This window comes from Poecilia formosa, unplaced genomic scaffold (genome assembly GCF_000485575.1).
Source record: "Poecilia formosa unplaced genomic scaffold, Poecilia_formosa-5.1.2 Scaffold139, whole genome shotgun sequence".
NCBI lineage: Eukaryota > Metazoa > Chordata > Actinopteri > Cyprinodontiformes > Poeciliidae > Poecilia > Poecilia formosa.
In genome coordinates, this window is record NW_006800078.1 from 524104 (window position 1) to 550576 (window position 26473).

Genomic DNA, 26473 nt, shown 5'->3' on the forward strand with positions numbered 1-26473 from the left:
GTTTTTTCAAATTTTCAAAGATTTCGACAGCTGGACAAGGTCTCAGTTAAGCAGAGCAAGTATACATAAATAAAGCTTTAAAACGAAACCTGTGGTTATTTATATCACAGGCCCTCTCTGTCACTTACGAACCCATGGAAACATACCTGCTACAGATTGGGTGTTACAGTGACATCTGCAGGTTCTCTTTGGTTATTGCAAAGCTGGGAGGACTTGCAGGAAACCCAACCACTTGGAAGCAAAACGTTCTTAGTGCGCATGACTTTTGAGTTTATACTCAGAAGTCATGAGTATAAACTCAGAAGTTTATACTCTTATAAACTTCTGAGTTTATAACTTCTGAGATTATCTGAGTATAAACTCAGAGTTTAAACTCAGAGTTTATACTCTGAGTTTATACTCAGAGTATAAACTCGCTTTATGTCATCCCCAATGCAATTGTGTTGCGTTTTTGATTTCTTTTTTCCACAAATAGTTCTCATTAAAAGAAAAAAGTTAATCTAATGAAATGTCTGTGATGGTGCCTGATAGTTGAGATTTTGTTTCTTGGAAATGGTCCATTACTGTCCATACCGTTTCACGTCACAGATGTGAAAAAAGCCAGATGTGTTTCATGAGCATTTGATGCTCAAAAGACGTAATGTAGTCTCGCACCACAATCACAATCTACTGGGAACAACGTAGCTGTAATCTTCTGCTCATCTAGCGAACCCCTGGTAGGACTCTCGCTAGCGGCATTCTCCACCTCATTCTTGGGCATCCCAAAGTATTCCCAAGCCACGAGGTATAATATACCTTGCCCTCAACCATCTGGTAAGTCTGTGTCTACTCTGGGGTCCCCCATCAACCTAAGAAGGAGGCCTCTCAACTCCTTGCTTGATTTTTCTGTAGTGGTTTCAGAATGAGCTCCTTTTGATGGCAGGGTATAGAATGAGAGATTAGACCCTTGTCAAATCTAGGATGGGTTTTTTTTTTGTTTTTTGTTTTTTTTGTTTTTTTACCACAACCATAGTTGATGGTCAGAATCATGAAGAACAATCTATTTGGGTGAAATTCACAAAATTTAAGCCATGATGAGAACAAGTATCAAACACATGGGCGACTACTGTCACATTCTCGTCATTAAGTCCCAACTGAAGCAGCAACATCTTACCTACACAAAAGAGAAAAATACTGGGATGTTGTTCATGGTTCAAAGTACTTTTTCATATTAAAGTAAATGATTTAATTCATTGGAAAACCCAGGTGTCACAGTCTGGCTGAAGAGTAAAGAGATGTATGAGCCCAATTGAGGAGACGCTACATCCAGTCAGTTACAAAACTTAGCAAGTCAGTTTACCGGGAAATTTTAGACCACTTCCTTTTTCCTTCTGCCGACATGCTTCACGGAGATGTTGATTCAGTTTTCCAGCAGGATGTGATATCTACCCACACTGCCAAAAATATTAGCACCTGCTTTAAAGGTTATGGAATTACTGCTCTTCCAGGGCCAGAAACATTGCGTGACCTGAACCCCGTAGGGAATTAATGGAGTATTGTCCAGAGGCACATAGGCACATAGAGGCACCCAAAGGCATGACCCGAGCTTCCTTAACACCTCACCAGAACCACATGTTGATTGCCTTAGTGTCATGCAGCGTTGATACTGTCCCAACTAAACAGTCCCACAGTCCAAAAAGTTGACAGCACAAAGGATAAGCTGGTGCAAATAATGCTGGTAGTCCTTAGTGTGCCACGTTTTCCGATTATCCAGTTTTTCCTTGCAAACTAATGTGCAAAGTAAAGCGCAACTACGTTTGACGCAAGAAACAATCTGGAGATCAACGGTAAACTGCCTGACACATGACATTAGTCTTACCTGTAAAGAGAAAAGAGAAATCTTCAAGTGGCAGAACTGAAAGGATGATCCCTTCATGTGTCTGCAGAGGGCGACACAGCACACCATCATACTCAGACAGCTGCTGCTCAGATGTCTCAACCTAAATTACCCACTGACGACTGTGCTTTAATGAGTCATAAAGGCCACATTTTTTTCTGCGCTCTTGTTTGTTGCTTGTACCACACCGACTTAGGCCGAGCGACGCTAATCCCGAGATCATGTCCATATGGGCGCTTTTGGGATCGCTTTTATCCCGTTGTGTGTGCATGCATATCTCGCGCTGCTCTGAGTGTTTAAGATCCTGAGGGTTATCTTGTGAGCGGCTCAGCGGGCTTAACATGTCAGTGCAATCTGCCATGCCAGTGTCATTAAGTGATTGAGACTGATTATGGCTATTCATACACTTTCTATCAGGGCTCTGAGTTCAAAGCGTCTTGCCTTTCAATCCACACACACGATCCACTATACTACACTACTTTTTCCTTTATCTCCCCCTCCGCTCTCTCCTTTCAACGAGGCCTTTGCATGCTCTGTAATTTATTCCAGATGTGGACTACCTCCCGTCCTCCCTGCTCCGTTCCCTCCATTCTTTGCTCTCCCCGCGCTGACCAAAGCTGTAAAGGTTTGCCCTCCCCTCATCTGGTCGTTCAACACGTTGGCCTCTGTAACCAAACGCGACCCCAGGAGGTCAGGCAGCAGACACTGGAGATTTTCCTAAATAGAAATCCCAATTCCCATGTTGCATGGCGCAGTGCATTCAGCATCTTTAAAGAATCTTCACTGACCTTGGTGAAGATACTTTCGTTGTTTTGATAAGGGCAAGAGCATTGTCATTTTGTCCTTTTCCGTCTGTGCTGGCCTCTTTTCCTCCTGTCTGTGATGGGAACCAGCTGGGGGTGGGAAGTGGGGGGGGATAGCAGAGCAGGGGGAGCAATGGGAATGTAGATGGCCGCAGGCATGGGGCCCAGGTGTTCCTCTCACTCTCAGTCCATCATTTATCAAACATTTTGGCATGCGCGTGATACATCCTGATGGTTGTGTTATCTTCTCTGAGGAAAATCTCTTTCACCATCCATAAACACACATATCTGTCCAACAACAAACACTCACACACACAGTAATACTCCATCTCAGCTTTGGAAGCCTTAGCTTCAGCCCAGCTAAGGCAGAAGCACTTAATGACTGCAGCAGCTGTTGCTCATGTAAACTTCAGGTCCTCTCCTTTTGAACCTTTTCTCTCCTCCTTTTGCTGCTTCAATCCTTGCATGTATGTTTTAGCCTAGAATGGTTTATGTTATATTGATAAATGCACAAATATATGCATGCAAAAATTCAGCCACATATCTTTTCTGGCATTGTAAGAGATAAGGGAATAGGAAATTTGTTTCAACTCTTTCCTGCTCATCGGAGGTCACAAAGGGGGCAGATGAACTTGAATAATCTAGAGGTCCTGCGATATTTTCACTGTGCCACTCACTCTGAGTAATGCACCATACGCCTCCAAATATAGTTTAAATGGTGACTCATCATATTATTTATTTATTTTGAACGCTGTCAAAGTTCCAACCATTTAACCCCAAAATGGGATCATCAGTGGCTGAACAAAAACAATTTTTCACAGGTTGACAAAAATGTGTAGCTGCTCACATAAAGAAGCTGAAGCAATCTGAGAGAGAGCTTATGGTAAGTCTAGATTGAGCTATTTGGCCACACTGGCAACAAGTATACCTTTCAGGAGATAAGGTGAGAATTTAAAGCCAAAGAACATCGTCCCGGTTGTCAAGCATGGTGGTGGTGGCATCATGCTGAGGATCTGTTTATCTGCCATTGGTGTTATTTGGTCTTTCAGTGGAACACAATAATGAGGATAAAGGACCGCCTCCATATGATTCACCTGTGGATCAACCTAATGGCTTCATAGTCAAAACATGGAAACAGCTGGAGGCTCCAAAAGGACAACAATCGCAAAACCAACGTCAGGCGCACAGTGTTATTCAAATGGAGAAAGCAGATAAGCTCCTGAAATTACCCAGACCTTAACCTTAACCACAGAGAAATGCTATAAACCATGTATCAGAAAACCAACTGATTTAAATAAGCTCCGCAACTTCCTCTTGTCGATGGTCAAATATCTAACCAGTGTAATAATAGAAGCACCACAAAGGTTCCAAAAATGTTTTGCAAGACATTTACCCAGACGTTAGCGGCGGCGCATGTATGTTTTTGACTGTGAAACAAAATGTGCAAAAAATGAAAAACTTCAAAACCCAAGAAGCCGGGTATAAGAGTTTGACCTGACGAAGATCCAAGAAGAATTTAAATATCAGAAATAAATGCTGTGCATATTAAAGGTGTAATATTTTCTCCATCTGCTATTTGCTCTTCTACTACTGTACATGTGTAAAATACAATACAAATCATCATCTTGGTTGTGCTACCCACCATTATTAGTGCATGTGTGGTAATTCTCTGTTTATATTTAGGCTGAAAATGAATATAATGTGTGGAGTGACCTACAAAGGTTTTAGCCCTCTGGGGAATAAATTCCAGTTTATAGCTGAAGGGCTAATAATAGCAAAGTCAAAAGGAGGTGATCTGATTTTCAGCAGGCGTAAAGTCGAAGGTTATGTAAATGAACTTTTTTGTTTTGTTTTATATGAAATTTTTAAAAGAACCGCCATTGCGCTGTCAGCATCACATCCACTTTTTGAGGCTTCGTGAAGCTTCACAGGCTTCTATTTCGTGAGATTATGAGGCCGTGCTGCTTTTTGAACGTTGAACTGGAGATTTGTTGTTTTGCACGTGTTAGCACAGTGAGATGAAACCAAGAACAGCAGGCTCTCGTGATGGTTTGTGTGGATTTTGAAGTGCCCAATGAATCATTATGGTAGCAGACGATGAATCTGCCTGGAATCTCCCACATGTGCTTTCTCCAGATGAAAGAAAATGCCATCTGTTTCCGCGTCTATCTGGAAACCTCTGCTGTGCACCGTCTCAGCAGAGACTGACATCCGATAGTTAAAGCTAAACGTGGAACTGTAGCACTTATTCTCAAAAAGATTTTCGGTCCCTGTACAAAAATCACGTGTCTTGTAATGCAATCTCCAAACAAACAAGTGTAATTTTTTTGTAATTTTTGTCACAGCTTCTCGGACTTTATCGTCATTTTCATTCTCAGTGCCAAACATTGATTTTGGCTGCTGATTGTTCAGTAATACCTCAGAAAAACGATAAAAATGTAGACACCTTCTTGTAGCCATCGCGCTCCTCTTTATCTACTAATTTATGTTTTACAAAACAATATTCTGTGCAAAGGTAAAAATATTTTAGATGTAAAATTCTGTCTTAAACTGACTAAATTATCCTCAACTAGACTCAGAAAATCCAAACTTAAGCACTGTCACTGACCTGTAACACTTTGTCAGAAGGTTCTATTTATAATACTCAGGCACCAGAACAAAGAAGCCATTTTGTGTGCATGAAAATCAAAGAAGAAGTTGAAGCGTCAGTGGTCTAAAAGCCTCACAAGGCGTCGGCTCATTCGTATTGCTGAAGCAACAGTGACAGAATGTTGACATGATTTTAATTTGTGGTTGCAGAAAGCAGTCATCCTCTGTCGTTCTCTGTTATTTAGGTTGCAACAATCCACACCGATCATAACTTCCTGGATGGCGTTAACTAAATGATCAAGTTTTGTCTTCTTTGATTGCAAGATTGAAGCACCAGAAATAGAGAAATATAATACATACCTTCTTTTTTTTTTTTTTTTGGCACAAACTCCTGTGCGCATGTCCCAACTTGTTCCAGCATCTTTCTTACTGTCATCTCATCAGTTTGCAACACTTTGCTTTGCCAGAAGTGTTTATACCCCTAGATCCACCCCCCCCCACTCTCCCCTAATTATTTATGTTACAATCACAAAACTCCAGTGTTTTCATTGGGATTGTGCTGGATAGAACAACCCATATTAAAATCAAATTGAAAATCTTTGAAAAGACTTTGTGTAATTACAGCAAAAGGTTCGACGAAATGTTGACTCAGGCAGGCCGAATACAAATGCGCTCCACAATTTTCACATTTTATTTGTAATTTTAAAAAATACACATTTATTCTTTGTATCCACGTCATTATACACTGCTTTGTGTGGATTTATCACATAGAATTTCAATGAATTACATTGAACTTTGGGGCTGCGACGCGACATAATTTGAAAAAGATCACTGGGCATGACTATTTTTGAGAGATACTGTTTGTCCCATAGGTTATCAGCTGTTGCTGAACTGAAAACAAACATGTAGATAAATGACCAAAAACACTAACTCAGTTCTGTGTTTTGATTTTTTTGTTGTTGTTGTTGTTGTTGTTGTAATGCATCACCAAGCTCTAAAAAACACACCATACTGTCTCCAAGAATAACCAGTAAAACAACATCTCCCCCCCTTGTAAGAGTAATATTCCCTTGGATAAAAGTTTGACAAAGTTTAATGTGAAGGAAAAATATGAGCTTGTGTGACTGAAACTTAAACTTCCTCTTCCTGCCCCAACCATCTGCTTCTTCAATAGGTCTGAGTCAACTGATCTTTCTAACTCTGGGAGCTTAGAGATTGCTTGAAAATCCCTTTAGTTCCTATTAATATTACAACGTTTCAGCACCTGAATCCCCCCGGGGTGAAACCCGGCACTGACACAGAAAAGTTGGATCCAGCAATATAAATTACAACTTAATAACTGTCGGGTATGTACATTCGTGCAAAGTTGTATCAGAAACACATAGGTTTTCTACCACATTTAGACTTTTGCGTGTAGGTTAAAAAGTTTCTTCTTGAGTTTCCAGCTGCGCCACACACCGTCCAGATTTGCGTGTGCTCTTACACCTTTACTTTGTGCTGGTCTGTGCCATAAAATTGCAACAAATACGTTAATGTTTGTGATTCAAAAGGTATGAATACTTTTGCTGCGTATTAGCCAAACACAGTTTTGAGAGTTGTTCACCACACTCCTCTCAGTGGAGTCTCTCTCTCTTTTTTTTTTCTTCAGTGTGTTTGTGAATCTGGGTCAGCCCAGACAGCCAATCTGCTGTCTGGATCAGCCTAACGCCGCTCTTCCACTTTACCTCCGGTTACTTTATCAACGGAACTCCTTCAATAATGCATCGTGCTCCTTTTGTTCCTCTGTAGATGCGGGAGTTACTTCTGATCTTGAACTAAGAAGCGGGACGAAGACGAAACTTTTGTTTGTTTCTCTGAATCCTGGGGGCAATTCAGGCAGCTTCCGTAAAAACAAGTGAACACCGGACCTGCCGAATCTGGGTCCAACTGTGCTCTCAATGTGCTTGTGGTGTCCCCTAAGGGAGCAAGACCAAAATGGACCTGACAGACGCTCAGACAGATACACGCAGAGAGAGCGAGAGTGAGAAAGAGTAGAAGACATCCAGAGCAGTATACCATGGATATGGTCAAACAGGAAATGACCTCCAGGAAAAAAAAAAGGGGGGGGGAGGAGAGGGTGGGCTTCCCCTTGGGTTTGTATTTCTATCTGTTTCTCACAGACACTCACAAGTCTATAATGTCTGGTGATGTGTAGCAGAAGCTATGCATGGGAATACTGCTGGCCACGGAATGTTTTCAACATGTGCTGGGAATGCAACAAAAAAAAAGTAAAAAATCAGCAACAGTAAACCAAACACATTGGCTCTGGAAATCATTGCATCACTTGTATCTGGATGGTGGTGGAAGCAGGATCTGGAAATGTGTTGCATGAGCTTGAACATTTTTTTTTTTTGTTTAGTTTAGTTTGATACAGCTTTCAGATGCTTTTTTGTTCTCAGGGTCCCAGATATAAATATGAAACCTGGGAAACTCAACAGCAAACCTGCAGTTGAAACAGTGTGTGGGTAATAAGAACTGCTGAGTTATTTATTTTATAAACTAAATAATATCAACTAATAGTAACTACATAAATAAGTCAAGTATATGTTGTTGTTTTTTTTAGCTTGGATTATTTACTCTTAGCATCACTATATAAACTTAATAGTATCTGTTAAATATCTATGATGTGAGCATTTTTATCAACACATTAGATGGAAACATAGACTTACTATTGCACTGAGTTATTGCAAATTAATATACGTAGTTTCTGGGTTTTTTTTCCCTCGAATCTAAATTTAAACTACTTTGGTGGGGCCAACTCAGACTCTTGTGAAGCTACTGTTGTTAACTTTACAAGAAAATGCATCAAACCTTTTTTGATCCTTTGAGCCCTGAAACCCAAACATATACTGGATTTTACATCTTTTTTTTTTTTTTTATCTTTCCGTCTTCATTGAAAATCACAATTGTCTTGGTAACTAACTGATTCCTTGCACTCCTTTGAGATAGTGTAAAGTTTCGATGTGCTACATTGACGTTTTTGGGTTAGGATGTGACAAAAACGTCGAGAGCTGGAGGAGCCAGTCAGCATCATTTCTCCAAGCCACTGACTCCCATGTTTATCATAAAAGTCCAGATATCTTGTCATTGCGAGCTAAACATCTGGTTCCGAAAACTAATGCACAGGCTGAGTCATTCCTCTCTGTCTGTAAAATTATGGACTAAACATTCATCCACCCCCCTCAGACTGTATTTAGGCTCCCTGCGTCTCTCTAATTCACATTCGGTAAGTCTTTCCAGTAGTCTAGCAACACGCCCTTCTTAATTCTTCAAAACAAATGCGAACCATCTGTGCTCCCTATGCCCCCCTCCTCCCCAAACTCCCCCAACAAACAGACGCTTTAATGAGAGAATGTAAATCACATTACAGACTTTGAGATGATAGTTACTGTACCGCGCGCATGCAGACTAAATGAGTGGACTCTTATTGAAGGTTTTCTGCTGGGTGTATCCTGGGGGACTGAAAGACACACCTCACGCTCAACTGATGCTAGGATTGTTTTACTAGTGTTAAGTGTTAAAAAAAAACAAAAAAAACAGGGATCAGTTTGGAGAATTAAAATAAATAAATAAATAAATAAATAAATAAATAAATAAATAAATAAATAAATAAATTCAGGGGGGTTCTCCTGGGGTTCCGTGTGAAGGAAATCTTCCAGCGTCCGCTTTGGATCACCCCTCAGTGTGTGCGGGGGCGCGCGCGCTCAAAAGTCGGTCAGAGGGTCTTCCGCTCTTTCTGGGGACGCGCGCGGGGTGCTGAATCTCGTGCGTATAGAGACGAGGCGTGCACATCTGGCTCCGGTAGGGTCGCAGAGTTGCAGGGGAGGGACTTCTTCAGCGTGTGTGTGTGCGTATCTGTGTGTGTGTGTGCGCGTGCTCTGTAATTCGCAGCAGATGACCACTTGGGGGGACGGAGGATGCATTCGGGAGGTGAGCAGCACCAGAGCACGTTGGACTAATGGAATTGCAATGCTCCTGAGGTGTGCGCCGCTTTTCGGATCACGGCGTGAGTCATGGAGGAGTCGCTCCGCGGCATGACAGAGGAGCGGGGCGCCTACACCTGAACAACGAATGTGGAGATGGATACCAGCGGCTCCTCCTTGGTAGGAATATGCATTTTCCTGCTGTCGCTCGGCGGGTTTTCATCTTCTTCCCCGGTGTCGGATTTTTGTCCCGAGCGCTGCGACTGCGTGCATGCGCTGCACCTCGTGTGCGCCAACCGCGGCTTGCGCGCTGTGCCCAAAGCAGGCGCGCGGGTGTCAGATGATGCGCTGATCTTGAGCCTTGGGGGCAACTTCATCACGAACGTCTCCGCTTCAGATTTCGCACGGTACTGTAAGCTCGTAAGGCTGAATTTGCAGTACAATCAAATAGCAGCCATTCACCCAAAAGCATTCGAGAAACTGTCCAGGCTAGAGGAGCTTTACCTGGGGCATAATCTTTTAACAGCTTTACCTGCTGGGAGTTTGCAGTCTTTGCATAAACTGTCTACTTTCTATGGGAATGACAACGCCATTAAGAAAATCCTACCGGAGAACTTCTTGAACTTGGATAATCTTGTTAAACTGCGCCTGGATGGTAACTCATTAGAGGTTCTGCAGGACTCTGTTTTCACAAGTTTGGCCAACCTTCAGTACCTTCACCTGGAGCACAACAAACTGCATCACATCCACAGAAACGCTTTCTTGAAACTGACCAACCTGCGCTTTCTGAACCTGGCCCACAACAAGCTGTCGGCCCTCACTAATGTTCTGAGTTTCTCCCACCTCAGATCTCTGACCGTTTTGCTGCTGTCCGAAAATGAAATCCGGCACATCGGAAACCACGTCTTCCAAAACCTGAAGAAGCTGTCCAAGCTTTCCCTCAGTAACAACAGGATTTCTCGCGTGGACAGAGGCGCAGTGAGGGGACTGTCTAGCCTCAGGGAGTTTCTGATTGATGGCAATGAGCTGGAGGAAATTAACGCTGGATGGCTCGACCCTTTGGAGAGGGTTGAGGTGCTGGACTTCAGTCACAACCGGCTTGTCAACGTGGACCCCTCCGCCTTTTCCAGACTTAAACACTTAAAGTTGCTGAGGTTGAAGAACAACTTTCTCACCAGTCTGTCAGGTGAGATCTTTGCCTTCAACGCCGTTCTTCAGAACATCGATCTTCACGGCAACAACTGGACCTGCGACTGTCGCCTTGAGGATTTGAAAAGATGGATGACTGCTGCTCAATCTCAGCGAAAGCTTTTGACTGTGTTTGTGCAATGCCATTACCCGGAAACTCTGAGGGGGAAATATCTGGACTATGTGAACAGCTCCCAGCTGCACCCCCTCGGGAACTGGAACCATTCCTGTCAGAGTGGATCTGGGCCTGAGGACAGTCGGGGACGAGGCGTACGTAAGAAACTGGATGGAAAAGATGGAACAAAGTTAGATCGAGAGGGGAAAGGTGAGGAGAATTGGATGGAGCTAGGTGACAGAAATAAAACCGAATTAGGAGAAAGAGAAGGTTTAAGACAGCTTAACAGAGGCGGGACAGTGATGAGGAGAGAATGGGAGAAAAGGAAAAGAGGTGGCCAGGAAGAGGTAGAAATCCAAGGAGACCAAGGTGGTCTGGAGGCAGCAGAACCTTCTATCCTGAAAGGAAAGAAAACAAAGAAAGAGTCACGACCTGCTACAGAGGCAGCTGGTAGACGTACCAAAGGAAGCCACAGGTCAAATGTTATCCCTAAGATCGGTCCATTAGTCACGTCCAGACCAAGTCATCCAACAAACACATGGCTCAGCACCAGCGAGCCTGTCCAGCCAGGAGAAAAGTTTGATCTCCTGAGGTCAGATCGAGACGAGGCACCGCCGATTATCTCAGATCCTTGTGTGTTCAACCGACATTTCATCACCAATGTTTCAGTTGATCAGGTGACATCCAGCACTGTCACCGTTTACTGGACAAGCAGAGATCATCATCGCTACTCACCAGGACCAAGACCGGGCCTACACGAAGTCCACTACCGGATTCTGTTTGACCGGTTCGGCAACCCGGACCGTTTCCCTCGCTACGTCTACGCCGGAAGAGATTCTCGCTCTGTGACCCTCCGCGAACTCACCTCGGGGGTGACCTATGTGGTCTGCGTGGAAGGAGTAGTTGGTGGATTTGTGTGCCACGTGGCACCCCGTGACCACTGTGCAGGACTGGTCACCCTCCCGGAGGCGGCCACCCGTCAGGGCAGTACTTCTCTAACGTCTGACCTCCAGCTGGTGACAGTGGTGACACTGGTGGGAAATGCTTTGCTGCTGCTGGTCATCAGTGGCATCTGGCTTGGGCGGAGCCTCAGAAAGAGGCTGCAGAAGAGGAAGTCAGCCGTCCACGTGCGCCACATGTACTCCACCAGGAGACCGTTCCGTCCCACGGTGGCAGCGACCTCCGTCTCCACGGACTTCACCAGCTACCAGAGCAGTCGGTCAGCTCGGCTTGCTCCCCTAGAGGAAGGGGACCTCATTGAGTTCCCTTGTGACCGCTTTTTAGACAGCTGTGGTGTTCGCAGAGACAGCAATATGCAGAGATTCTCTGACTAACACAAAAATACATGGAAATGCACGGTATAGAAAGAAATATTTGATGTTGACCAAGTTGAATTCTTTAAAAAAATACAAACAAACAAAAAAAATTTTTCACTGTATACACCCTGCAAAACCAGGCCATGAACATTTGTTTTTGGTTGACTCTATTTACCGAGAACAATTTCCTTCAGCTGTAGCACAGCTGAGCTCATAATGATCATTTCAGACTCCAGAGGAAGTCCATTTTCTCAGACTTCCTTTTTCCTTAATGAGTCCTTTTCCTCTTTCATTTCCTTGCACCTGAGAATGTCTCAGCATGTGTGATTTTTTTATGAGTGGATGTGTGCACATATTGGATGTTGTACCACTGATTTCAGCGATGGTGCTAATACACAGTTCACAGACATGGTATTGTCTAATATTTGTACAGTATGTGATGAGGGCTGCTGGTTGGCAGAGAAATTACCTACTATTTGTATTATGTTTTATACGTTTTGTAAAAATAACAATGTCTTTTAATACTACGCAGAAAACAAAATACAAAAAAGCACAAGGAGATCAGTATGCATACTGGGTTTCCTGTGTGGACAAGTGCATACACCTCCAGATTGCGCGTAAACTAGTTGCTGGGAGCAAATGTCTCCAACACTGTGCCTGAATTGTAATGGAAGCATTTGTGGACAATTTAATTATGTATGATATACCTTGTGTCTATATGTATCGATTTATTTGGCAAAGCAAAAAAGAAGTGTAAATTTCCGTACCCACACGGGACAGGTGAAACACACGTTAGAAGAGGACTGATTTGATATCTGGACTCTGCAGTCTCTCTTTTTTTATTATTATTTTTCATGTAATGTCATACTGTAACGTTTAGGCTTCAAAGTCCATTCATGTTGATGATACTGCTGAAAACTATTAATATTTTAAACGTCTGTCACTCAGAGCTTAAATGTAGACCACCGTTTGTATTTCAGAAGGTGGAACAATAAATCTAAAGGTTTAAATGAAAACCTGAATTGTGTGTGAGGCTCTAACAGTGTTAATGTTGGAGAAGTCTGGCAATGGTTAGTGTCTTTGTTTGAGTCAACAGGGTGGAGTGCCTCCAGCATTTAGTCCCAACAGGCAAAAATCTGTAGACAAAGAAGTATTTTAAGACCACCAGAAGGTCAAAGAGTCGATTATTCAAGTTTATCTTTACTCATTTTCAATGTTTTACATGAAAGATTTGTTTGTTTGAAATAAAGTTTTGAACACTTACGTGTACATACTTGAATATAAATGACGTGCCATTTGAACAAAAGGGAAAACACCACTTTAAAATGTTTGTGCAACAATATGTTAAGAAATATTTGAGTGCATGCTGGGAAAAAAACCTAACAGTGCTTCTTCAGTTTCTTTCGGTTACTGTGGTCACAAAACCGTTACATCCAAACGGACGCTAGGGGGCAGAGTGGACCGCACAGTTCCTCATGCAAATTCTTCCCCCAAACAAAACCACGTGAACATAACAGAATAACACACACACACACACACACACACACACACACACACACACACACACACATATATATATATACACACATAATAACTCTCACACACACACACACACACACACACACACACACACACACACACACACACACACACACATATATATATATGTGTGTGTGTGTGTGTGTGTGTGAGAGTTATTATATATATGTGTGTATATATTATTATTTTATTATTATATATAATTATTATTTTAGCATTAGATTTACAGCCACATTCCATATATTTACAGTACAAAATATAAGGTTGAAACGTAAATCATCTGAGTGGGATTTAGACATAAAGTGCACTTTTTAGTTACTTAGGTGACGATTTCATTATGTAAAAAAAAGTGACATTCAAGAAAGCCAGTTTACAATCTTTCTTTCTATTTCAATGGCTCTGGAACACAGATTTCTGCTTTGAATGACTTTATTTACAAGAACACATTTGCAATGTTTAAAATAACATTTTGTGAAGAAGTGGTTTACTTATTAATACACAAATACAGTTGTATTATTCATTGAAATGATTCTTTTTTTGCTTCAAAACAAAAGGCATAAGATGTGCAACCAGCAGCTGCAAAGTTAGTTACATATAAAAACTATACAGAGCCCTGCAAGATGTACTCATACTCCTTGAAATTTTCACATTTCAGTACACTTTCATTGCATTTTATGAGACAGAACAACACAAAGCAGTGTTGAAATATACCGAGGAAGGGGAGAGAATGCATTTAGCTGTCCTTTTTCTGCAGTTATGGCTTTAAGTCTCTCATGGGGTAAGTCTCAAGCAGGTTTTCATTCACCGTTGGCTTGTTTTGCTCCCTCCACATTTCCACCGACTCTGTCCAGTTTCCTTGTTCCTGCTGAAGAGAAACATCCCCACAAGATGATGCTGCCACCACCATGTTTTTAGAAATGGTGTGTTTGGAGGGGATGCACCTTTACAAAAAGAAGTCCCATAATTTTTTTGTTTTAGATTAAATTGAACCCAGGTTACTCTATTTTTTTATTTTATTTTATTTTTTGTAAAATATTTTCTTTCTCCAACCTGTGTACATAAACATACGAATAGTTTTGCAGGCACCGTACCGCTCAGGAATTGTTTTATTAAAGTTAGTGCAAAACATGCAGAGATTGTCTGTGTTTGGATCACCCGTGAGTTAGAAGTGCAGGTTGGATTCATGTAAACAGCCCCAGATATTTTCCTCATCAACACAAGAGTCAAAGTTGACACCAGAGTTTTGCAAACAAGGCTTGCTTTAGCACCTGATATTAAAAAAAAGGGCTGCTGATGATGCCGGTAAAACAGCTTTGAGTCCTTGTGGATTTATGAATCCACTCGTCGAGTTCAGCGCTATTATCTGTAGCAAGGGGGGTTTAGAGTCCAGAGAGGGGGCCGTGCCCGTTGTCACATCCGACTGTCGAGGAGGTGGAAACGCTGTTGTGCTGGATGGCGTGTGGCTGAGTCTCAGGGTCTGCAGGGGTGGGACTCCCTTCTGGACTCACCCCTGCAGCTGGACACAGAGACATCTGTCAAAGTCACCGATAACGTTAGGGTTGTCCGCTGCCGGATTGAGCTTTTTGAGCTTTCTATGTTTTAACAGACAAATAAAAACCCACTAGAGCTCAGGTCATATGAAAACATCTGTTTTTTATTCTTTTAACAACTGAATACTGTACATACAGGTAAAAAGACAAGAATAGAAATATATGCATATAACACAGGCTATCATTGCATAACAGCCGCTTGTAAATCTTTCGTCATGACAGTCAGTTAAAGTTTATGTTGGACATACACTTTAGCCTGCCTGGAGTGCAACATGTACGGTTCGTTGAAATGTAAAGATGACGGATCGTCCTAAGTGTTTGATCGGCTCTCCTGAGGAACAAAAAGTGCATCGCTAATATTTGGAGAACGTGGGGTTAGAAGCTGATTTTATTCCAAAGTGCTGCGGGACACAGTTTAAGGTCTCTGAGTGAACAGAAGAGTGCTTTATTATAGCGAAACAACATGCAGTCATGTGGCATTCGTCTGTTAGCACTATGAAGGAACAATGTGCCTGAACAATAACCTCAACGGTCATTGATGACGATCTGGGAAAGCTGCTGTGCTGTCTAGACAGAGGTGCAGGGTTAAGGGGTTTTACTCACTGGGGTACCCCTGCGCCTCCCTCTGCCGAGCAGTGACAGGACAGTCCTTGTGGGTGAGCAGGATCTGCTTCAACTGGCCAACCTCTGACCTCAGTGACGTCACCTCGTTCTGGGGATGCAGATAGATCTGATAAGTGTGATGCTTTGTAGGAATATGCTTACCCGGATATCACCTATCACATTAAATCCCAATCAAATACTTTGAAGTTTATTCTTCAAGTCTGCATTCTTTCAGTCGTAGAGCCTCGCAAAACGCAAAGCGTTGCCCACCTGCAGCTGTAGGTTTGTGTGCGTAAGCTCTTCTGCCTTCTTCTCCAGTGACGACACCCACAGTTTCCTCTTTTGTCGGCAGCGGGTTGCTGCGGCCCGATTGCGCTCCAGGAACTTTTGCCTGCGCTCGTCGGGGTCCTGCTCAGCCGATCTTCTTCGACGGCTGCCGCCTCCTCCTCCTCCCCCTCCACCGCTGCCCCCGCTGCTGCTGCTGCCGCTACAGCTTGCCTGTGCTGCATGCTGAGAGTGGGATGGTTGCATCTGTTGTGCAACTGGTGATAACTGAAGGAAAAAAAAACAAGAAAAAAAAAACATTGAAAAGTAGCATCACTTTGCTTGAAAGCACAAATGCAACACCAACAGAGACTGTGTACTTTGTGTTAACGCATTGCACCTGTGGTGGGGCGGATAGTGGGGGTGCAGGTGGGGAGTTCTGGTGCAGGCGTGATGGTGGTGACTGATGAGAATGAGAGTGTGCTGCGTTCCCTGACTGGTGAAGCTGGAGGCTCTGAGTGCTTCGTAGGTGCTGTGGAGGTGGAGCGTGGCATCGCTGCTGGTAGGTGTGGGGCAGAGCTGCAAGCTGTGGCGGTTGATTGGGTTGGTGATGATGATGGTGATGAGGGAGGTGGGGATGATGAGGATGGTGGTGTTGCTGTTGCTGAAGTGGAGGGGCGTGGTGGCGCTGCGACATCATCTCCATCATGTGACCCATGGGTGTCACAGGATTGTTGATGGCGAGCATTCCCGGGTGTTGATGAGAGTAATGATGCCCCATCGTCTGTTTGGGTCTCTGAGCATAGGAATAGAATTAATCAAAGAATAAGCCATCAGGCTTGATAAAAAAAATAAAAAATGTCAAGGTGCTCTCAGTCATGCCAAACAGGACATGTTGGTGAGGTGAGCGAATCTTCATTGGTGCAGACAGAGTGTCAGCATAGCATAGCACGATAAGGGTAAAGGTAAGGCTAAGTAAGGGTATCATTGGTTCATTTGGTTAGCATTTCATATCAGTTGTGTATATGTGCAAATAATTTTACTTACTGCTTAGTTAAACTTGAAACAAGCTGAATGTGAATATGTGTGTTTTCATTAGAAAATTTCAGCCACAATTTTTATCATTTGTTGATCAGACCTTTTTTATGAGTTTTATTCACCCCCTCCCAAAAAAATAAAAATAAATAAATAAATAATATATATACTGTGAGTTAATAATTAGTTCATGTAATTAGTTATACATAGTTATGTCTCACCTAAAAGTAGCTAAAGAAAATTAATATTGCTGGGGGAAAAAAAAACAAAAACCTTCTTGGTTAAAGTATGTTCCCAACGGTGTTCCCTATGGTTTTGACCTTGGACCAATTCATCTCACAATTTTTATCATTAACATTGCATCTTAATAACACAATTGTAAATCCCATAGTTATACTGATGACACAGTTCTTTCGTCTTGTGCAAATTATTATTTTTTTTAAACTGGCCTTTCTATTCTTCTTATTTACTTTGACGTGACTTGCTGTCACGTGCCACAAAAAAACAACAACAGCATAAATAATAACAATGAATAAATGATTTATTTATTTTGATATTTTTGCAAACGTTAATTGCCTACACAAAAATTTGATATTTCAAATTTACCCTAAGTCTGTAGGTCATCGTTAAATCTGTAGGACGCTCTTGATTTAGTGTGAACGCATTAGTGATCAGCGGTACACACTGAATCCAAACGAAACACAGGTATTTTTTTTATATATCTTTTTGAAGTATCTGAAAATAGACTAAAGGTCTTTACGAAAAACAACCATTAGATCTTGTCCATAATTGGAGTTTCTTCTATCGATCTCCAACGGCGTTGACAAACGCCGATAGGAGGGATAATGTGTTCTCATCCAAAATGGTGCCATCTGCAGCTTGATCCCTTCACACTTTATTATTCCCGTGTATCATCTGACTAAAGCGACTGTACGAGCTAAATTAAACCTCATCTCACCTTTCTCCCACACTCAGCGAGATAGGGAGAGGTCATGTTTGGAGCATGACATCACCTCCCTCCCAACTCCCAATATCACTATCTGCTTGCTGTTACACAATATTTCTTTAAGAGAAGAGGCAGTCTTTATCCCTCTCTCTCTTTCTTTCTCGCTCTCTCTTTCTCTGTGTCTGTCTCTCTTCACCATTCAGCTACAAAAAAAAAAGAAGAAAAAAAAAAGGGCACATTTAGTCGCTGCCAAGGATGAGGTCACCGAAGTGTCCGTGCCAACTTTACCAGCCAGCCAGGCCGCCAGTCAAACAAACACACACATACACACACGTAGCAGGACGGGGCATGAGTATTTCAGCTCTGTTTACTACATACAAACACCATGACGCTGGGGCTGCTGATTACATCATGGGTCTTCTTGGCCTAGATGACACACCACTTTGATATTTCTGTCTAGAGGGATCGGTGAATGAAGACATAAAACTTTACATGAAACACTGATCCACTTGTCAAATGTTTGTTTTTCCACTTCAGCTGAGTGCACTGTTACTGTACAACAGAGGCATGTTAATGCACCTCCTGTGGTTTTAAAGAGGCAGTGTCCCGTTTCACACCTGGGAATGAATAGCGCCTGATAACACTTGATTGTAGCTCAACGTGCTGTGCTGAGGATCCGGAAGAGACAACTGACTTTGTTTCAGCTGTGATGATACAAACGGGGAGCAGCTAAGAGTTCATACGGGCTGGCCTGGGCGAAACAGTGCGAAGCCTTGCAAAAATGTTGCTACTGCTTTAACTTTTCCTCATTTTTTTTCATGTTACTACCACAAGCTTCAATATGCATCATCACAGATTTATGTGATAAGGCGACATTAAGCAGCGGATCACTGTAAAGTTAAAGGAGCCAAAGAGCCTTTAGAAGTCACCTAATTAGTAGGTAGGCCTAATTCGTAAATAGATTCCAGCTGCATGTACTTAATGTAACTTTCCCAAAACAAAGAGCGAAAGCATGGAGAAATATATAAATGAGTCACCGTCTTCTAGGATAAGTCGCCACTCTTTGTCGCCGCTTGCAGGATGGATTTACTTTATGGCCAAAAGAATGGATCTTCAAAGGCTACAAAAGACTTGTAGCCTTTGCTTCTTCTCATCTTTGCCTTCAAGCCGCTGCGTGAGTATTGCCCAGCTTTTGACATCCGAATCATCGCGGATGTTCACAGCTAAGGCTATGGGTTCCAACACATTGTAGATTCAGAGAGGTTTGGTTTTGGATTCAGCTCTTGGGTCTCCAGATAATTAATTTTTTTATCCCACTTTTAACAGGTATTTTAAGGATTCTCAACCTTCTGGGTATTCTGGATTGTGTACAGACATTAAAAGCCAGATGTGACTGTGAAAGGTGAGATTCCTTGACTTTTTCCTGAACTTTCCACCAGTGCTGGGGCGAGCTGCAGTGACAACACTTTTCACGACAACTATCACATCAGGTGACTATGGAATGATGGGAGCTGCTGGATGACTATTGAGCTACAAAAATATATCCAGCAGCTTCTGGATGTTAAGCAACAGACATGTGATACCTAGAGACATGGTTGCTAAATGTCTTTTTGTTCCCTTTATCATACAGATATCTGTAATTAAGGAAATTAGCTCAAATGTTTGGTATATAAGTGACCTAAAGCTAACTTTTGACTGTGACCAAGAAAGCGACTGCTTGCGTGTTGCTACTGCTAGGTAAATCTTGGTAGTTCTCATCTATACTGACAAGTTAAGGTAACTGGCTTCATTGTATGAAACTCACGGTCAACGGTCAACCTAGTTTTCTGAGAACAGAATACCAAAGTCTGTTCTGGGAAATTCAAATTTCCCAGAAAGGATAGTGGGATAGTGACTCATGTCAAATGGCAGTTTGTATCTTATGAAAGCAGCCAGATGTAGCCAGTCTTCATGAACTGCAGGCACATGTTTATGGCAGTGATCAAACTCGATTTGTTTTCTGTCTTCTAAAAACCGAGTGTAATTTCAAGATCTGAGTTTCACCCTTGGAGGAATGTGCCATAAACTGTGACTTGTGGTACGTCGAGATTTACAGCACTGCCCACAAAAGTGCGTCAAAACGGTCTGTGGTCAGTCACGGAAAACAAAACTTCATATCATATTGCGTCTTGTTACATAATTTTTACGTATTTGTACTTAAATGTCTGTACGTTGAGAGCAAAGTGAAACCAAAGTCAAGTTCCTTGTTTGTGTGCACAAGCATAGCTAATAATGCTAATTCTGATTCAACAGATCATATTGGATCACATTATACTATATATATCAGATCTCACTGTTACATATGTTGCATTATACTGTATTGTATTTCCAGTATCGTATCACATTGCGTAATGTAATTTTTGTATTGTATCATTAAACCAAGTGAGAATGTATGCTGTAAAATATTGTATGCTAAGTTTACAATCTAATTCTACTAGAGTGCATAAAGATGTATTAGCTGATATCTTATTTTTTTTATAAACACTGATGATTTTGTAGTAGTCAAAAAGATTTAGTGGTACCTGAGGAGAACAACAGGACGGGTTTTGAACAGGAGCTGGTATGCCCATTGCACAAGACATCTGCTTTTCTATCTGATGAAGACAAAATATTGACACAAATATTTTTTGCAGCTCTAAGAAAACAACACAATATCACGTCATTATTAAAAAACAGAAAGGCCTCCCGTCTTTGTCACATCCGTTTAATATCCGACTCTTTCGACAAATACATCCGAACGTCAAAAATTTCAAAGACGACAGCAAATATGTATAATTCAGCGAGGACGACCCGCTTATACAAGTAGACGCCCCGTCACTTATAAACAATCGATCATGCACAGGCGAAACTGTGTGAATGTGAGCACGACAACAAAGCCTCCGACACTTACGGTCATGTGCTGAGCAGATGCCCCTTGCATGGCGGGGTCTGGCAAGGTGCCAGGTAATGAGGCTGGCAGAGGTTGTCTGTGTCTGTTCCGCATTTGAAGGAGGCAGGACAGCGCCCCGGGAGCCGGCCTGTGGTCGGTCACACAGAAAGAAAAACAGGTCAGCCCAGGAAGCTCTGCTCAGCTAACGTTTCATCGACCCCGGTTCAGAAAGAGGCACAAGTTGACACTTTTATGGTCGTGTCCACATTGGAGCTACCTGTTTAGCAAAACTTGAACAAATGTTCACGGCAGGATAAGGCCTTTATGACGACGTCGGTTATTCTATTTGATAAGAGATGATCAAAGGAGAGATCCCATCTTTAATAGCCAGACGTTGATGAGCAACAACAGCGGAGATGTTAGATCTTGATAATTTTTTCCATATTTTTGGAAAGTTCGTCTTTATTTCTAAGCACTTAAAAAAAACATTCCTTGTGCTGCACAAATACCATATTTGCAAAGATAAAAACCCCCAAAAACAAATAGGAAATGTATGCTGAGGAAGCAGTGTAATAAAAAAAGACATGAACCCTTTTAAAAAACCTCTCATATTTCAAATAAATCTATAGCATTTTCATAAATGGTTTTAAAAGGTTATTTTCAAAGCATATCCCTATTTCTGTGTTTGATTAGTTGTTGCCCCTAACTTTTCAAGTTTGAATTTTAACTTCAGGAAGCTTTCTGTTTTATTTTTTTGCAAGACAAAATATTCTATTCTATTCTATTCTATTCTATTCTATTCTATTCTATTCTTAGGGAAAAACATAAACAAAAACTTTGTTTTAGATAATTTTTCTTACATTTTTTTATCCCCAGAAAACTTTTTGGAAAAATAGAAAGAACACAAGGCAGACATAGACTCTGCCATTCAACATATGAAAATAACTTTCAAGCAGCCGAGAGATAAACGTCCTTCAACATACGGGTCTATAGATGAAATGTGGCACTGTGAACCAACAAACTGAATAATAAGAATTCAAAATGGGAAAGCAAGGAGAAACACACTAAAGAAAACACAGTATACTGAAAGAAGTGGCAGACTGAAAGAGAGCATGGAGGCTCGGGGATCACAGCAGGGATGCAGAGCGTTGGGTGTCATGTGCTGCTGACCTAACCGTTCTGGCTGAGGGCCAGTCGGATAGCGTGGGTCTCCGCGGCTGCTCTGATGTCATCGGCAAGGATGTCATAGTTGAATCGGGGGAATTTACGTCTCCTTCAACATAGAGCCAAGTGCAGGCGAACCCAAAACAGCTTTACGCGGCCTGTCGTCAGACGCTCAGAAACCCGGTTGCCATGGTAACGGTTCGTAAACATCGCTGGAAACAGTCGGAATTATAGTACAGGCAACATTCGGTAACACTTTATTGGTTTCACTGACTAACGCAACGTCTGGATTGAGTGGCACTGATTTACTGCGTCGTGACTGACTTGTCTGCTCTCTCTCTCCGTATTGTCCTGTCATGGCCTGCCTGAGCCACGGCAGATGTTTGAGGCTCATTCTACTGACTCAGCTAATCATCAGCAGAGATGTAGCAGATGTTTTGTTTATGTTCCTCGTGTGATCCAGTCAGATATGTAGGTCAGGAGATAGGAAGACCTAAATGTCAAACGGACACTTGGGATGAAAGACAAACAATGTCCTGTGTTTCCCTGCGAGTCCGACGCTTGTTTGCTTCTCTTTTCCTCTTTTCCCAGTTTAGGAAAATTGAATTATAATAACAAGTACATAATTTTAGGTTTTCAAAAAAATTATTTTAGAATGTAAAGACCAAAATGTCTGTATTTTTTCAAAACTCCTGGGATTCTAACTGCTTAGCCTAAATAGCATCTTTTAGAATGTGAGGCACATTTTTAAGTTCAGAGACAACTGCTTTATTTTCTAGAGATAGTACCACTGTTTTTTGTTTTTTTTTTCCAGGACCTACAAGATTATTGAGATTATAAGGTAAGACTGCTGATCTGCATGCATGCTTATAGCACTTTTCATTTAGCCTCTATGTTTTTTGTGATGGAAAAATATATCTCACAAATCCAAATGATGCAATCCCCTGTACTGGTGGGGACAGGTTTGATTTAAAAGTTGATTCATTTGCTGATCTTTTGCTTTGTGTCAGCTATTTGGACAGCAACAAGCCTAAAACAGCAAAGAGACAGCAAAATGTACCTTCATACACAGAGGGTCTCTGGTATTCGTGTCCGTTAGGAATCACAACCCCATCTGACTCGCTAAAATCTGCAAATAGTTGACACTCCCTCTAAAAAATGCTTGCAAGAGCCTGTTTTGACAGTTCAAACAACAAAAGCACCTTTGACATTCATTTATATGCACAACGGAAACTGTCTTAGCACTACTGCACGAGCTCACAACAGTCATCCTTATCTTCGCTCTTTGAGTAACAACCAATCAGCGTCAAGAAAATGAAATCCTGCTCCTGGATTGACTGCTTTACAAACAGCAGCCAAACGCACGTCAAGTAACGTCGTGCCAAGGTACCTCAACTTCCCAAGCTGCTTCCTTTTTTTTTTTTTTCAGAAGAATCTGCACAAAGGTGATTTTTAATTTGAAGTTACGTCCCGCTGAAAAAACACACACGAAAAGGTGCATCTGCGAATACTGAGCCACAAATAAGCGGGGGGTCCACTGTGTACTCGAATCAAATCATGTCATATTGTATTCTATGACATTGTCTCATATGATACATTTCGGTATGACTTTATATCTCATGACTGTTTCATATTTTATCACATGGTATTTTAGAGCATAGTATATAATATAGTGGAGTATTGTTTTGTATTGCATCTTCTTATCTTGGTAACTTTACTTTGTAGAATTATTGTGCGTCATATGGTACTGAATTGTCTCACATTATGCAGTACACAACATATTTAGAAATCTGTTGCAGAAGTACAGACTGATTGATTGATAACATATCGCAAATTCACCAACTGAAGCAATTAAAAAAAATACTGTTAAATAATGCAGAAAAACTATTTGAAATCCAAACAGCGTAATCCACAGATTTATGCCGTCCCCACAGTGTTTCAAGGAAAAGTTAAGTAACTGCATTCAAATTTGTGGTTGTAATCTGATCAAATATTTCAAAACATGTAACTTTAAAGTTTAACTAATTTGTCACAACTTGGCTAACGCTGGACATGTGGACATGATTTTCTTCGGGTAGAACCGATATGTTTATTTCCTCTCCGTTTCGTTGTTCTTACAAATCTACCTTTGCGTCCATAGCGTAGTGAGTGCCTGTGTTCTCAGAAATCCCAAAGATTGAGTTTCTCCTGAGTTAACAAATCTAGAGCCAAACTGTCTGGCAGAGTGGGAGCAGCTGTTGGGAGCTGGTCGGATGAAAGACAGGAACCTCCTCTAATCTGTCAGCTGAACTGGGTGATAACCAGGGAGCCAAGGAAGCTGCCCGGGCGCTGAGAGACTCCAGTCTGATTCTGAGTTTTTACAGACACAATAGAGGCGGTTAGTCGGGCACTGGGGCGGGTAGAGTCAACAGGACTGAGTGGGCGTTATGCTGCAGCGGTTCTCCATCTGCACTTTGTTCCCTTGGAATGAAATGTTTGATCTTTTTCTTCCTTGCTCTCACTTCATTAATGAGGTAATGAATTATGCAGAGGAAAACGCCAGCCGCTGCCCCGACAGAATGAGTTATAATATGTCAAAAACAAGGAACACAAGAAGAAGAAAAAAAGTGTTGTGCACAGTGCTATGCAGACAGTAAAGTACAATGCCTTGCAAAGTATGCATATGCATCATAAGTTTTTCCAAATTTTGTCACATTCTAACCACAAACTGATTTCACTAGGTTTTTGTATTTGTCTCTTGTCTTTCTGTTCACTTTGACTCATTTCCTTTCCATAACATGACACTGGCACAGCCATTTGTTCATTAAAGGGATTAGAGTATTGGGGTACAAAGTTAGTTTTCCACTATACATGTTTTGCATGTAAGCCGGAAAGTTTAGTTTTGGTCTCACCTGAGCACCTTCATTCACATGTCAGCTGTTTGGGTAGAGCCAAACTTTAAATAGGACTTATCAGGAATTTCTTTCAACAATGGCCTTCTTAATATTTATTTTTTAATAAAGACAAGATTTGAATATTTGTAGTTAATATTGAGTTCAATTAACACTGCACTGGGGGGTTATATTTACTAATTAGGTGACCTTTGAGACAAAATGGCTGGATTTTATTTAATTTAGGGGGATTGGAGTAAGCGGGTACTGAATGCTAGTCAGATTTTTATTTGTAAATATTTTATGAAACCATGTATAATTTTCTTTTACTTTACAGTTATGCCTTACATCCTTTGGCGGAATTAGAAGAATAAGGGGCCCTGGGTTGGGGCCACTTTTAGAGCCCTTTCTTTTAAAAAAATAATAAATAAAAAAATAAACTTTTTCTCATGCAAATTAAGGAACATTGTTAGGTAGATCAACCCATTGGCAGGTACAAATTGGTGGACGGTTGGATTAAAACGTCTGGCCCCATTGGTTCCAAAAAAATGTGCTATCACTTCATAATTTTCGAATATTTGGCAGCTGTTTAATTTAATAAAAATCTAAACACCACATGCAAAATGAGCCCATGTGTTTAATGTGATGTGGAAAGTTTGTAAAACATACACAACACCAAAAAGCACATTTTTGGGGAGTCGGAGGTCCTCAAAGCTCAGCATCCTGGGCTACTGCCCTGTAAGCCCTTTCTAAAGTTGTGCTGATTTACTACATTTAGCCCAAACGGCATAAATTCAAGTTTGTGGTTGCAAGGTGACATAATGTGAAAACGTTCATGAAAACCTTTGCGAGACGCTGCAAATAAATATGATACTGATATGTCATTTGGAATACAAGCGTCTGTGTGTCTATATATAAAGCAAAGTAAAGCTATACTCACCCTGAATGTGTTAAGGTGGAGGGAGCCTGGGTGATCACCGATCCAGATTGCGAGGCGCCGGAGGAGCAGGACAGTGCTTGCTGGGCGGCCAGGCTGCAGCTCGGTGCCATCATTGGGCCATGGCCCTGGGGATGATGCAGCGGGGCCTGGGGATGACTGAGCGGCGGCTGGGGAGGGTGCTGAAGCTGCAGCTGGGGTTTTAGATGTTGCTGATTCATACAAGTCGGCCCATTATGAGACAGCATCTGCAGAGGACGAAGTAGAAGCAACAGACTGGCTCGGATCTTTTCGGAACTCTGAGCCAGCGTCAAGGTGTGCGCCTTTGCGTTTGAGGGCTGGCTGTTTAGAGGGGAGAATGTGATCGCCTGGTTTGTCTTTCCCGCAGCAGGTCGGATATCTGCAGTCGACTAATTGGGTCTGACTCCCGTCGTCACCCCTCGCAAACAAACAACCGCCGTTCAAGGCGCACACCGTCACAGACTCCACAAGCAAACTCGCACAGGTCTGCACTGTGTCTCGCATGTCGATGGGACATTTGTTTTCAAAGAGTGAGAAGAAGCAAATCCTTTGTTTATGTACCTGTTTGTTATTCTCCTCTTCCTGGGCTTGGAGAAACTCCTCCTCGATCTCCTTGAACAGACCAACCTCTTCACAGTTCTGCAGAAATCGCGTTGGGGTCGGAGTCTGGTCTGAAAACATCACACGCAATCAGATGTTAAAAAAAAAAAAATAAAAAATAAAAAAAACAAGAGACGGATTTAAATTTTTTTAACATAAATTCATCCCTCGCCGCCCAGCTTCTGGC

General features: G+C 41.9%; 3 protein-coding genes across 7 annotated transcripts in view; 2 read left to right on the forward strand and 1 right to left on the reverse strand.

The window, feature by feature from the left end:
* The first annotated feature begins 9035 nt into the window (after positions 1 to 9035).
* On the forward strand, positions 9036 to 13227 carry tril (TLR4 interactor with leucine-rich repeats). Its single transcript, XM_007562621.2, has one exon. The coding sequence runs from the start codon at positions 9387 to 9389 to the stop codon at positions 11865 to 11867; it is 2481 nt and encodes an 826-aa protein (XP_007562683.1). The 5' UTR covers positions 9036 to 9386; the 3' UTR covers positions 11868 to 13227.
* A 391-nt stretch (positions 13228 to 13618) lies between these two features.
* LOC103145256 (cyclic AMP-responsive element-binding protein 5) overlaps positions 13619 to 26473 on the reverse strand; it is an 18137-nt gene continuing 5282 nt past the window's right edge. For 2 of the 5 annotated variants that reach the window (XM_007562622.2, XM_007562623.2), the window contains exons 4-11: positions 26248 to 26357; positions 25669 to 25913; positions 20716 to 20842; positions 20348 to 20419; positions 16206 to 16601; positions 15812 to 16093; positions 15542 to 15650; positions 13619 to 14904 (exon numbers count right to left, since the gene is read on the reverse strand). In XM_007562622.2, the coding sequence (XP_007562684.1) occupies positions 14768 to 14904; positions 15542 to 15650; positions 15812 to 16093; positions 16206 to 16601; positions 20348 to 20419; positions 20716 to 20842; positions 25669 to 25913; positions 26248 to 26357 (1478 nt within the window). In that variant the 3' untranslated portion in view covers positions 13619 to 14767. Of the gene's footprint in view, positions 14921 to 15541; positions 15651 to 15811; positions 16094 to 16205; positions 16602 to 20347; positions 20420 to 20715; positions 20843 to 25668; positions 25914 to 26247; positions 26358 to 26473 lie in introns of all 5 variants that reach the window. The other 3 variants (XM_007562624.2, XM_016676696.1, XM_016676695.1) reach the window with 3 other exon arrangements.
* The window catches only part of LOC103145302 (juxtaposed with another zinc finger protein 1), a 36242-nt gene continuing 32347 nt past the window's right edge, over positions 22579 to 26473 (forward strand). Inside the window, exon 1 of the mRNA XM_016676697.1 lies at positions 22579 to 22699. The gene's annotated coding sequence lies outside the window, so the exon portion shown is untranslated. The remainder of the gene's footprint in view (positions 22700 to 26473) is intronic.

What these genes read in the sequence shown, in the direction of transcription:
- tril (XM_007562621.2), top strand. Translation starts at nt 9,387, where the DNA reads ATGGATACCAGCGGCTCCTCCTTGGTAGGAATATGCATTTTCCTGCTG.